Genomic DNA, 14,503 nt, shown 5'->3' with positions numbered 1-14,503 from the left:
TTGATTAACTTAACTAATTAGAAAAGTTAACAGTAAACTAAATAATTCATAAACTAAAATTAAAGACTTAAATAATATATTTTTTAAAATAGAGATATTAAATATTTAATTTTATTAAAATATAAGAACTAAATAATAATTTTTTTTTTTATAAATAAGTAAATTCCCATTAAACATAAATAATTGATCTACATAACAATTGAAAGCCCTATAATTTTTTGAACTCAGATGCATTACCTTTTACATATTGTTGAAAAGATATGATAAAGAGTTCAACAAAATTATTAATTGGATTGGACTTTGTGGATAGTGGATGCTCACTATAAGTTCGAACTTACATATATATAAATTTATCAATCAGCAAATAAATATTTATATCTATATTCGCATATTTTATATAAATACTTTAATTAATTTCACATATTTTAATATAAATATTTAATTTATTAATTAATAAAATTATTTTCATAGAAGCCCGAACTCAACCAAGGCAACGTTTGGTGCACCAAAACAAGAAAAATGAAACTAGAAAGTACAATGAATTGTCATGTCTTGCCCTGCTCCATCTTGCCCACCACACACACAAATGGAATCCTGAAAAGTATAAGATTATTTAGCTAGGAAAGAAAAATTATCAGAAGAAAAGTAGTTTTCGGGAAACAGTAGTGAAAACAATTAAATGCAATAATACCAATATCAACCATGTACAAATCAAACAAATTTGCATTTGTTGATGTTTAGCCAATGTTTCAACCCTAGGTGTCCCTAATCAAGACTTGACCAATACCAGGTTTACTTCCTTGACCCAGTCCTGCTCGTTTTCTCGTCATTATACTCGTTCCATTCTAATTGGTGAAGAACTATTAATATCAGACATTTACAAGAGAAAGAAACCACAATTTCACTCAGTCCCAAGTTTTTAAGAGTCACGGGTCAGAAATTGATCACTAACCGACATTACTCCAAGTTGTTCTCCAATAGATCCTGGAAGCACAAGAAAAATCTCATGGTCAGAATGGGAGTCAGAAATGGTTTGGCAAGCCCACTACAATGCATGAGTTAACTCTAAGATGTTATTTTAGCAGAATTACACTACAATGCCAGATCAGGATGCCACTTGAAACTTAACAGAGCTCTCTTTGATTGGGATGGGTGAATACTTCTTCCGATAGATATAGGTGAGTTAGAACTACATTCTCATGTGATAAATTGAGTGTCGTGTGTTCTGGTTAGTTCTTTGGATCTGTTGGAACACCTGGCTGACCTAGCAAGATATGTAGTTTAACAAAGAAGGTCCAGGAGGTTTGGACCTTCATTTATGATGCCAGTCCATGCTAGGCTTTACTGTCCATAAGCACACTAGTAGCAGATTTAACAAGATCACTCCAATACCAAAAATTGAAGCCAGCTTCATCCACTATTCTCCTTCATCACTATCCATATTCTGAATCACCATCTTATAGGTTTGGAACCATAGCAGACACGTTCATTTACTCAGCATGCTAGACGTCTCCATGAGCTTCCATACCTGAATCACAACATTTATGCCACAAACCAAAACTCATCAGGACAAATTTGATCGCATAAAAATAGGTATAGTGACTTTTCTGACCTAACACAGATTAATGACATAAATGGAGGCAGTTTGCTGCTCTCCATCACCATCAGATCCACTAGAATGAAGAAAAAGTAATTACCGTAGATAACATTTTTTCTTCAAAAAAACTTGAAATATATGAGCCAGAGCTTTTGAGAATCGTCCATTCTATGTATTTGCCTGTCAGTACTCAGATATCAGACAATATGTCAATTCATGGCTTTTCAGAAAGAGACTTGAGCAATAAGAATTAAGAAGGTTAATTACACTTGCAATAATATAGTAGTCTTAAATATGGCTCCACCTGTGGTTAAAGAATATTCATTGTGAATGACATCCATCTGCACATGGAGACTGTTCTGTAGGACCAATATTGTCGTTTCTCACACAACCCAAAATGCACTCCTACAAAGCAAGACATGGAAACTTTCTCTCTGCTGGGACCACAGCACAGTGTGGTACAAGATTCTTGGCTCCTCTATATTTTGGTGACTATCAGTGACACTGTCAAGCTGTAACTTTGACAAATACGAATTTAATAATGTTGTTTGAAAGCCCTGTCCACTTTCCACCCTGGTGCTAGGTGCTCCCCATTCTCTCCATAAATCCTATCAGAAGAAGGGGAAAATGAAAAGAGAGTAACAACAAGAATTGATATATAAACACAAGACAAACTTAAATCAAGAATACTGTTGACAGCATTGAAGATGAAGCACCCTACTTGTGTGAAAATCATGTGCTAAAGAAAGAAATAAACCATATGAAAGCCCCTAAGTAGCGTGCTTGGTTTAGCTTATAAGTCAAGTAAATTTACTTATAAGTAAAAATTGTAAGTAGATTAATGTTTAATTTGACTTATGAGTTACAAATTACTTAAAATAAGTCACAAGTCATAAGTAAGATATCATTTACTTATAACTAATCTATTTATTTTAAAACTACTATTTGACCAAGTAAAAGACTTAATTATCCTAATAATTTTTAAAAATATCAGCACTATCCTCATTTTAACAACCGCAACACTCAATTACATATCATTTCTGGTCATTTTAACAGACTAAGTTATTTTTAAGCACTTTTTAACAAAATATTTAAACTATTTAAAAGTTAATTTTAATTAGTTTTACCAAACAATTAAATACTTATTTTTAAATTGACATATAAGTTTAAAATACATTTTAAATCAAAATTTAAAATAAGTAATTAAATCAAACACTCTCTAACCTTCATACTTTTATGTTGACCTATTAAGTCACTTGACTTTTACTTTCAATCCTGTTCAAACATGTCAGCACGTGTGCTTGACATGTACACTAACTAATGCATCATAAAAAATTAGCTAGAACAATTTGCTGATGTGGCATTATTTCTCTCTCTAGCCAAAGGGTAAATAGTCTTCTTGATAAGCTCAAGTTGACTGAAGGTCAACCCAGCTGGATAATATGGGTTCTGTGACTTTTGTAGAAATCCTGATAAAAGAACATTCTCTCTTCAATCCATTTCAAACCAACACATTATCAATAAAAAAGTAATCATTCTCTTTTAAACCAATGAACCAAACACCTAAAACTGAATCAAATCATATGCCAGAGGGTTTGATTGCCTTATACACCTGGATTTCTATCTGCTTGTGCCCGCCGCCCTCCTTTCTTCTCCTCCTTTTGTCCTCAGGCCTCAACAACAGAAGAAGAAGAAGACATAAGAAAGTAACCAGAAAGAAAGAGGATATGGAATCCTATTGTGGTAGTAATTGCGGTTGCGGGAGGCCAACATCTTCATCTGGTGTGCTTTCCCTTGCTAACTGTAAGGTAAGATGCATGTTACTTCATTGTTCAGTAAGACAGTCAACAATGGATTTAAACAACAGCTAACTAATGGCTGTTAAATATCGAATTTTGGGGTTACCACTACTGCCAATGCAATGGATTTTTTTTTTTTTGGATAACAAATAGTAAGCCTTTATGGCTGCTGTTACCATATAAATTGCAAGCAATAGGCGGCAACAGCAGCAGTAGCGGCTATCGCAAGCTTCCAGTCAACTCTCCAATCCAAAAAACCTACTTTCAGCCTCCTTATGTCTCAATACTTCAAATTAACTCTTCATTTTACTTACAATCAAACTATCAGTAAAAGAGGGAAAAAAAAAAACTACTGTCTTCACATTTTACTTTGAAAGACAAGCTAAATTTTTTTTTTTTTAATTGTTTTCTTTTTTGCTTATTTGCATTTGCAAATTTATTGATGAAACATGTAATATATGCTGTAGTTATGATAGATCTACAAACTTCACTCATTAATTTGCTAGATCTACAATTCTTTCAAAAAATTTTCAGATATTTAGAAGATTTCTTTCAATAAATTACATATAATCATATATAATTGAAATTTAACCATAAGTTAGAAGTTTAGCTTGATTCATATTCAAAATGTATAAATCTATAAATTAAAAAATGCATCAGTAAGTTAAAATGTAACAAAAATAGTTTATGTATAGTGGATTTATGCTCACTAGTCAGTTGAATTTCTTAAATTTAATTATTCTGTTAATATTTATTAATTTACTTCATTTTGCAAATTTCGTTTAAACAATTTTCGCATTGTTACCTGTGACAACCCCAATTCCATTACACATGATCATGACCATTATTGCAGCCACAACAGCAATTTCAATCCATATAGTCAACTCTAAAACTTTTTGCCTTCTTACTTTTGAGGGAGAGTTGATTAAGATGGTTTGGTCACGTTCAACGTTGAGCATGGAATGCCCTAATACGGAAATGTGATAGGCTAGTAGTGGAAAAAGTGAGAAGGAAGAGGGTGACACTAAAATGGTGTGGAATAGTATCAAAAGATTTACAATTTTTAATATCGACACAAAATTGGTCTCAAATAAAGTTGAATGGCGAAAAAGAATTCATATGGTCGACCCTAACTAGTTTGGATTAAGACTTATTTGTTATTGTTGTTACTTTTGAAGAGGCATTGAGATATAGGCAAAGGATGATATTTTATGGTGAAGGTTTTATTTTTTTATTTTTTTATTTTTTTTTTAATTTCATTGATGACACCACTGACTTTCTATAATTATTTGTCCATATATTTTTTTTCTTTTTTTGAAGAATGACTTTTTTTAATAGCACTGATTTTTCTTTTATTTTCTTTATAGATAACAAAAACATGAAGTGGAAGATAGGGAATATAGTAACGATTAAGTATATCACTTTTTTTTTTTTTTTGGAAATCTGGATTTTGATTACTTCAGATTCATTCTCTTCAATTTTAATTTTTTTTTATTTTTTCTTTTATTCTTAACACATTTCTACTTCTGTAGTTTTTTTTTTCTCCCCTTTTAATAGAGCTGAATAGCGACAAAAAAATCGACATAGCTAATCCCAATTAGTTTGGGATTAAAGCTTATTTGTTGTTGTTCTTTAATATTTAATGGAGTCTAGCAATAATAAGGTAAGGATATGACGAGTACTATCCCAATCCTATCAATTTTTTTTTTTTTTTAATCATGCTTTTGAAACATTGCATGTATTTTGACGTGCATTGTTGACATGTCCAAAATGGACTTGATCAATAGAAGTTAAGGGACTCAATAGGTTGATATAAAAGCAGAGAGATCAATCGGTTTTTCTTCATGAAGTTCAAGGGCTTCCATATAGATTATTCCATAAACAGAATACAAAGGGTACACTAGTTCAAAAGAAAAATACTTCCACTGAACCAGTTAAAATGAATCTAAAGTGTATACACAGCATAAAGAAAATGCTCTTTCAAAACTATCCATAGCAAGCTTACTAACTACCATGGTATTGGTATCTTTTTCCTTTCCCACAAAATGAGAATAACAACTGACAGAACATACTCACATTAGTTGTTGCACTAATGGCTGCAATACTTCAGATTTTTCCCATTTCTTGTTTTCTTCAATCCTATATTACACCAGGAAATTTCAACGAATGAGAAAAATATTAGAAGAAAAAATATTCAATTAATGAGAATAGTTCTGCATCAAGATTGCGTATACCTGAATTAAAAGATAGAATCTCAACTTGCACTTATCCCAAAAAAAGCATAAAATGATTTGCTAAAATCAGTTCAATCATATGTCTTCGCCATCCATCTCCATGCATGGGATGTGTACTATCAGGGGCCAGCATATGCCTTTCTTTGGGAAGCACTGTTGTTTTAGAAGTGGACAGTCCCTAATGCTGAATCTTCCAAGTGTGGGAGGCATGCCTTCACTTGGTAAAGACTGAAGCTTAGGACAATCAACAATCTCTAGCTCTTCTATAGATGTGAGACTTTGCAGCTGCATGGATAGGGATTCCAAATTTGGGAGCCCTCCAATATAAATAGACATTAGAGATGGAGGAAGCAGAAACTTCTCATTAGGAAAGGAAACTGTATTTTTAAAGCATCCACCAGCAATGCTTAAATCTCTAAGATGGGTTAGACTTTGGAAGTTCCACTCTGACATTGACAGTTCAATATTTCCACAATCCCAAATTTCAAGGGACATTAGATTTGGAAGCAAATCCCCTTGCGGAAAGGACACAAGACTTGGACAGTTGCATACTGCTAGCTCTTGAAGAGACATTAGGCTTCTCATCTCACCAGCAAGAGTTTTCAGATTGAAGCAATCATAGATATTCAATGTTTTGAGGTCGGGGAGGGACAGGCCCACTTCAGGAAACGACCTTAGACCAGAGCAATAATTTATAGATAATTCAGTGAGACAGGAGAGGCTGTAAAGGCACTCAGGCAAGCTTTTCAGAATGGTACAGCTCCAAATATTATTGTATTCAATTGATGTATTGTCGTGCAGCATCCTTTTTGGAAGTGGCTCCAGTTGTGAGCAGTCTGAGATCTTAAGTGTTTTAAGTTGAAAAGGTAATTTTCCTGAAGGGGAGGATGTTAAAGATGGACAACTAATGATCTCCAAGTGTTCCAGATGAGACATGTTATTCCTGCTTATTAATCCCTCAGGCAGAGACTGGAGTTTTGTACAGCATCGGATTTTCAACACTTTCAGCGTCATGGGTAACTCGCCTTCTGGAAAGCACTCAAGCGAAGGACACTCTTCAATCTCCAATTCTTCAAGAAGACACATATTAGTTCTGCAACTGAACCTCATCATACCATCAGGCAGGGACATCAGAGCTTCACAATTCTTTAACACAAGACATCTTAGTGAGGACAAGACTCCTGCTTCTGGAAAAGAAGCAAGTTTTGGGCAAGATTCAACATGCAGATCCTTGAGAGACTGGAGACCATGCATCCCACATGGCAGTTGCTCCTCCTTATTGCAGACTGATAATTCCATATTTGCACAACTATACAACATATCATTGGCATTCTCTGTTAATGACACAAGTTGAGGACAGTCCTTAATTATAATGCGTTCAAGACCGAACACTTTTTCTAATCCAGTTATCTGATTCCACAGAAATGTTAGCTTTGTGCAATTAGAAATAACCAGAACTTTAAGTGCTACCAGTGACTGCACAAAAATGTCCTGCAAACAAGAAATATCTGCCATGCTCCTGATCGTCAGTGTTGTCAAGGAAGTGTTGTCAACCATGTGTTTTAGTACCACCTGACTGCACTCTTCTAACTTCAGCTCATGAAGGGATGGAAGGCTTATAAGTGAATTTTCCAATATTGGGCAGTTGCATATTGTGAGCTTTGCAAGTGAACAAAGGCGTTTAGGTAATTTCCCAGTTAACTTGGGACAATTCAATAATGTAAGTTCTGAGAGACGGGGAAATATATTGTCGGGTTCTTCATTGTCTCCATTAGAAGACAACCACAATTCCCATACCAACATATCTTCAAATTTCAGTGTCTCTAAAGATGGAAAAGGCACAGCCAAAGGAGAACCTTCTCCATAAAAGTCAAAATCAACAGTCTTTACTGCATCCATACCTTCTATACAGAGACTCCTAAGTAAAGGTAGTTTACCAAGAGAAGGTAAGGAAGTACAATGTCTACAACAAGAGAGTTTTAGTTGCGATAATTTAGCAAATGAGGGATCCCCTATCCACAATGGGAATTTTGCACCTCCATAGAATGAAATGCTGAGAGCTCTAAGACTCGTGCAAGGTTTTAGCAAATTAAGAACTCGCATTTCACATTCCTTTTTTCGAAGATCATGAAAGTTGCAGCTCCATTCCAACCCTAACTCAACAAGATTGTGCTTTTTTCTTATATTAGCATCAAATGCATGTCGACCATCTGCCACATTATCCAATCCCATAATGGAAAGTTTCCCCTGAAGATGCTTCAAATCTTTTAGTTCACTAATCCTGTACCCACAACCTTCTCCCAAGATAAACTTAGACAATGTCTGAAGACTAGTCAAATTACCTATCTGCAAAGGCATCTCATGCAAATTGTGAGTATTGGTAATATCTAGATGACAAAGGTTAATCAAATTCCCAATGCCTTGCGGCAACTTAGTAAGCTCTGTGCAGCCATATAATAACAGTGTTTCTAAGTATAAGAGAGTGCTTAAGGATTCAGGTAACCATTTAATTTTGGTGCAAGACATATTGAGATACCGTAAATGCTTCAAACTAGAGATTGAATCTGGCAGCTCGCTAATTTGATAACCACTGAATGATAGAACTCTTAAGCATCTTAATTTTGGCAGCACGTCATGTAAGACTTTCTTGCTTAAGTAGCAACATGCCCAAGGCAATGTACGAATTGGTAAGGCAACAAAAGTTCTTAAATGGTTCATTGTACCTAAGACCTCAAATCTGTTCCACACTTCATATGGACGACGAATGAACGAAAAGTGGCGAGCCTTTTCAACAATTTGATGGAGCTTGTTATCTTCAAATTTATCATTTAAATTCATGCATATTTCTCCAGCAACTGTTTGAGCCAGATCATTGATAAGATCATGCATCACAAACCGCGGTTTCTCAATGCTTGATCTCTGAAAAAGTGACCTTGATAATAGTTGATTAAAATAAGAGTCTAGCTCTTCCACCGGCTTCTTTCCTTCTAGTTCTGGCAGAAAACCCTCAGCCATCCATAACAATACCAATTCATCCTGATAGAACTCATAGTTCTTTGGAAATATTGAGCAAAAAGCAAATAATGGCTTCAAATAAGAAGGAAGATAATAGTAACTCAATCTCAAGGCTGGAAGAATGCCACTCTTGTCTTCTGGCAAATGCCAAATCTTGCTATTCAATACACTTTCCCATTCATCCTGATCAGTATTCATGTGCAACAAACTCCCAAGTGTTTTTACAGCCAACGGCAGTCCTCCACATTTCCGAACTATCTTCTCACCAATCTCCTTTAGATTCAAGTGACCATCAAAGTTTCTTCTTCCTAATGCATGCATTGCAAACAAAGACAGACAATTGTCAACTGATAGCTCCTTCAAAAAGTGACCTTCAACGGTACCCATAATTGCTGCAACACCATGATTACGTGTAGTGACAATAATTTTACTGCATGGAGATCCCACTTGGAAAGGCTGACGAAGCACAATCCAATCCTCATACTTCTCACTCCAAACATCGTCTAAAACAATCAAATACCTCTTCCCCCTCAATTGTTCCCTCAATGCCACTTGAAGCAAATTTAAATCCTTTATATTGAAATCCTTCATAGTTATGGCCTCAAGAATCGTTTTTGTCACCCTAACAACATCAAAGTCCTCAGAAACACAACACCAAACTTTTAAATCAAACCAATCCACTACTCTGCTGTCATTGTAGACAATCTAAGAAAGAGTGGTTTTGCCCACTCCGCCCATGCCAACTATAGGAATCACACAAACCCTATCATCACAACCTTGTCCGCTCAGCAGCAACTGAATAATCTTCTCTTTCTCCTGTGCCCTACCACACACTACACGTTCATCTACCAAAGAACTAGTGGGTAATCTTTTCAACGATTTACGACTCCCATCATCGGCACCATTCTCTCTCAGCTCTAAACTATTCTTTTTCTCAATAAGTTCTTGAAATTTAGCGTTAATAGTCTCAATCTCAGACTTCATTTTCATATTAAAAAGGACACGATGAGTATTCAAATGATCCAAAAATCTAAGCATAACACTCCACACCTTACTCGAGCTCCCTTCTCCTCGTCGCTGCTCAACTTGTTGTTTCCGTCGCAAAACCTCGAAACAAAACTCGTCGAGGATGTCTTCCGCATCGTAAGTCAAGTCTCGAAGCTCTCTCAGCCAAATCTTAACGAGACGGTTACTAATCTGCTTATCTTCAGCATCTGCCAGCACCGCCTTTACTTTGGAAAGCGTTTTCTCCATTTTCTCGAGTTCCACTTGGACCTGGGCTCCACCGGCGGACTCTAGGATGTCCGAAGAGGTCAATTTGTTGATCACGCAATCGATTGCAGCGGAAACGATCATATCTGCCATTAACAAGCAGCTCCCTTGCTTCCAGATAGGGTGAAAAAAAAGAAAAGGCTTGGGTCGCTTCGACGTTGCTTTCCTTTTCGGGAAATGGAAGAATGGAACGATTAAGGAAACGCTGTGATGCGAAAGACCGCTAAAGCTCGTAGCGGAGCTTTTACTTCAATTTTGTCTTTAAAATAAAATTAAAAATTAAATATGATATATTACTTTAAAATAATTAAATAAAATTTAATTACTTTATTAAATATTTAAAATAATTTTTTTAACTATACTTTTGGATCTGTTTAGTGTCATTATTAAAATTTTTATTGAAAAAAATATTTTTTTAAATATATTATTTAAAAAATAATTAAAAATTAAATTTAATTAATTTTAATTATAAAAATATTAAAATAATAAAATAATTTTTTTAAATTATTTTTTAATAATATTTAAAATAATATTTTTATTCAAAAAGGTAATTCCAAATTTTGAAATTCAATGTGAAGTAGGGCTAACCAAACAAAACCTCAGAACTATCTTTAGGCCCACCAGATCATAGTTACGTTACGTACTTAAGTTGTTTAAAAAGCCTGCTTTGAGTAGACGTAAAGTTAGATCATTTCAAATAAATTACTTTTTAATTAAATAAGTTATTTTTTTAATTTTTTTATAATTTAAAATTTATTTTTATATTAATTATAAATTAAAAATAATTTTTTATTAAAAAATAATTGAAATAAAAGGATAACGTCAAAGTGATTATTATTGTTATTATTGATCACTTTTAATGAAGATAATTATTTATTTAAAAAATTTTTTTAGTTTGATAATTATTTAATTTTTTTCATATTTTTTATTTAATAAATTTTAATATCAGTTAAATTATTATTTAATTTAATTTTAATAAAAATAATTAAATAATTTTTATATTTTTAAAAATATTATTATTTAATTTTTTATTTTAATAAAATTAATTAATTTTATATTTTAAAAAATATAATTCTAGATAAAAAAATAAAAATTTTATTATATAAAGACTATCAAACTAAATCTGAATTTATATTTTTTAAATTTATTTAAATATTTTCATTTAATTTTTTGGTGTTATTTTTGTGTTTGTAAACCATACTTGATAGAGTATTATTTGATCTAAATCTTCAAATAATTAAAGCAATAATATAAAAAAATTAATTTTTAATAAAAAAAACATAAAAATAATACTTAAAAATTTGAATAAAATTATATTTAGACAATTTAAAAAATATAAATTCAGATTTAATATCTATATAATAAAAATTCTATTTTTCATCTAAAAATATTTTTCAAGATATTATATATTTTAAAATATAAAGATAAATTAATTAATTTAAAATATATAAAATTGACTAATTAGTCACTAAAATTAAAAGATTAAACAGTGATTTGATTAATATTAAGATTAATTGACTAAAAAAATTATATAAATGAATTAAATAGTTTAATAAAAATAAAAGATAAGTATTAAATAATATATTTTAATAAAAATTACTTAAAAATAAATAAATAAAATTTTAATTATATTAAATATTTAAAATAATTTTTTTCTCACAAAAACCTTTTTTTAAATAACTTTTTAACTACACTCCAAACAAAAACCTTAGAAGAATCTTTAGACGCCACCACATCAAGCAATATCATTATCATAGTTACGTACTTAAGTTTGTTTAAAAATGCTGCGTCGAGTCGTAGCGAAGTTAGAATCGGATTCTTCTTTAGGTACTTAAAGTTAAAAATATTTACTTTAATAATTATTAAATTTATTATTTTATAAATTTAAATTTATTTTAAATCCACCGATATGGGATTAAGGGTGAATAAATTTTGATTTTAATTAAAAAATTAAATAAATCGATTTTATTTTTTAATAAGTTTGATTTTATTTTCTAATTTTAATGAATTAAAATTCAGTTTAATTTTTTTAAAAATATATTAAATTAAAATGAATTATTTATTTTTAAAATTAATTATTATTTAGTCTCATATTATTATTAAAAATAAAAATGTAACTGAAATTAGATTTGAAATATGTCAAATTAACTAACAGATTAAATTTAATCAGTTTGATTTAATTTAATTTAATTTTTTTTATTTAGTTATATTCAATTTTATTTACTATTAATTTCGGTGTTTCAATTTTTTAACTAAATTAAATAAACTGATGCTCATTTATAGAGATAATTAAAAATTGATCAAACATCACCTAATTATATATTAAAAATTGATCAAACATCACCTAATTATATAAAAAAATTAAGATAAAATTAAGCAAGTTCGGCTTAGCTCATCCTAACACAATTTTTTATATTAAAAATATATATTTAATATGAATAATTGCATATTATAATTTTATATTAAAATTATTTTTTTTTAATTTACAAAAATATTTATATTAAGTATGTTGGGATAACTTCACTTTCATGAAGAGCCCTTTAAAGTCTAGACTCAACTTGAATTTATGCCATATTTTGATGATAAGATTTATTTGAAATTCATCTTTTAAATTAATAAATTATTTAAAATTATAAAAACATAAAAAAATATTATAAATAGTAATTAAAATAGTTATAGTGTTTCTTATATGATAAAAATATGTATTGCAACTAAAAAAATTTATATTTTTAAAATTATATTTTTAATTGTTATATATCTTGTACAATAAATTAATATTTTATGTCTATTTTAATATTAAATTAAATAATATGATACACTTATTAGTAATTTTACATATAACAATAATAATCACAATTAATTTTATCAAATATTTATAATATATCAATTACAATTAATTGTCTAATTATCAATTATATACAATAATTAAATCAAATAAATCCTTAATTTTAAATTATAATTAAGAAAAATTATATTAAAAAATGGTTTGTGATTTGAGTTGTTTTTAAATAGGAATTTATGGTTTGAGATGTGCAATTTTCTACGTACAAATCGTTTAATTAAAAAGAAAAAGGGATTTCGACTAGAACCTCTAAAGTCCACAGACAAAAAATATATCCAGCACACGGCACATTGTGAGCTTGATTGGCGGATGAGCTAAGGTTATTTTTGTCAATCAATAAAAAGTTTCCGACGTTGTTTATCAACAGCTATATATAAAGTTGGTAGTAGGGGTGGCCACTGTTTGGTTTCGAATCGAGATCGAACTGAAATCGATTCGATCAAAATTAGATTAAAATAGGTTGAAATTGAAATTGATTTTGAATCGGATTAAAATTATCTTTTTACGGTTTGGTTCAGATTTATATTTTTTAAAAACGGTGAATCCGTAGTTTCGAACCGAATCAAATCGACAATTTAAATATAAAAAAATCAATAAATACCTCATTTCACTCCTATTGATTTATATATATATCATTAATTCTCTACATAATTATTCTCTACACTCTCTTTAATTCTTAATACTCTTTCAATTTCTCTCAAATTTTCTAAATAATTATTTTCTACACTCCTTTTAATTCTCAGTACTTTCACAATTCCCCTACTTTATTATTTTATATGCTCATTGAAATTTTTAATACTATCTCAATTACTCTGTTATTATTTTACATTTTCAATAAAATTTTCAATACCCTCTATTTTGATTTTTTTCTTTTATATTTTTTTAATTATCAATTATCATAAAATTTTTAAAAAATGGCAAGTAGTACTCAATTCAACTCAACTCAACTAAGTTTTTATCCCAAAAATTTATTGGAGTCGGCTATATAGATTTTCTTTCTACACTCTAAATGATTTTGAGTTAAATCATCGAAAATGTGTAATGCTTCTAGATCATGTTGTACTATTCTCCTCCAAATCAGTTTAAGTCTACCTATTTTTTTCTTTCTATCCTATAACCCAATGTGCTATACTTGTCTAATTGGAACTTTCCTATGTCTACGCTTCACATGATCAAACCACCTCAATATCCTTTCTCTCAACTTATAACTGAAAATTTTCATTTCTCTAAATCCTAAAGGGATACATAGGCAAAATTAAGTTCATGCACATTTTTCTAATATTTTTTTAAATTAATTTCATCTCTAATTTTTTAATAAGTTCAAGTATTTGCTTATTAAATTTCTCTTAAAAATAAGTTATTTTTATTCTTTTTTTTCTTATTTTATTTTGATTGAAAGAGTTTTAAGAAAAATTAAAATATTTTTACAAATATAACTTAAATTATAAATCAATAAAATTTTCCTCTAATTTTTTCATTTAAGTCGCTCTTCAACTGCCTCTAAACCGCTTCCAAACTATCTTGAACTGTCATTTTTCGAACCGTCATTTAAACCATTTTAAACCGAGGCTCGAACCGAAACTCGCGGTTCAGGAATCGTCTTCCAAACCGTCCCATAATGGTTTGGTTCATGTTTATGATTTTATTGAACCTAAATCGGCGGTTCAAAAATCATGGCCACCCCTAGTTGGTAGAAAATATAGCTAATACATTCTATCGACCATCGGTTACTTTTTTAAAAGGT

At 30.5% G+C, this 14,503-nt stretch overlaps 1 protein-coding gene across 1 annotated transcript; it reads right to left on the bottom strand.

Moving 5' to 3' along the window:
* Positions 1-1,007: 1,007 nt before the first annotated feature.
* On the bottom strand, positions 1,008-10,169 carry LOC131182216 (putative disease resistance RPP13-like protein 1). Its single transcript, XM_058150996.1, has 5 exons — positions 5,631-10,169; positions 5,473-5,535; positions 1,902-2,205; positions 1,698-1,777; positions 1,008-1,528 (listed from the first exon to the last, which is right to left on the bottom strand). Exon 1 carries the CDS (start codon positions 9,234-9,236, stop codon positions 5,706-5,708), a length of 3,531 nt encoding a protein of 1,176 aa, XP_058006979.1. The 5' UTR covers positions 9,237-10,169; the 3' UTR covers positions 1,008-1,528; positions 1,698-1,777; positions 1,902-2,205; positions 5,473-5,535; positions 5,631-5,705.
* Positions 10,170-14,503: the final 4,334 nt, after the last annotated feature.

Source organism: Hevea brasiliensis, chromosome 8 (genome assembly GCF_030052815.1).
Source record: "Hevea brasiliensis isolate MT/VB/25A 57/8 chromosome 8, ASM3005281v1, whole genome shotgun sequence".
In the NCBI taxonomy this organism is placed as follows: Eukaryota; Viridiplantae; Streptophyta; class Magnoliopsida; order Malpighiales; family Euphorbiaceae; genus Hevea; species Hevea brasiliensis.
Note: the sequence above shows the minus strand (reverse complement) of the source record. Positions and strands in the feature narration are given on the sequence as shown.

What these genes read in the sequence shown, in the direction of transcription:
- LOC131182216 (XM_058150996.1), bottom strand. Translation starts at nt 9,236, where the DNA reads ATGAAGGATTTCAATATAAAGGATTTAAATTTGCTTCAAGTGGCATTG.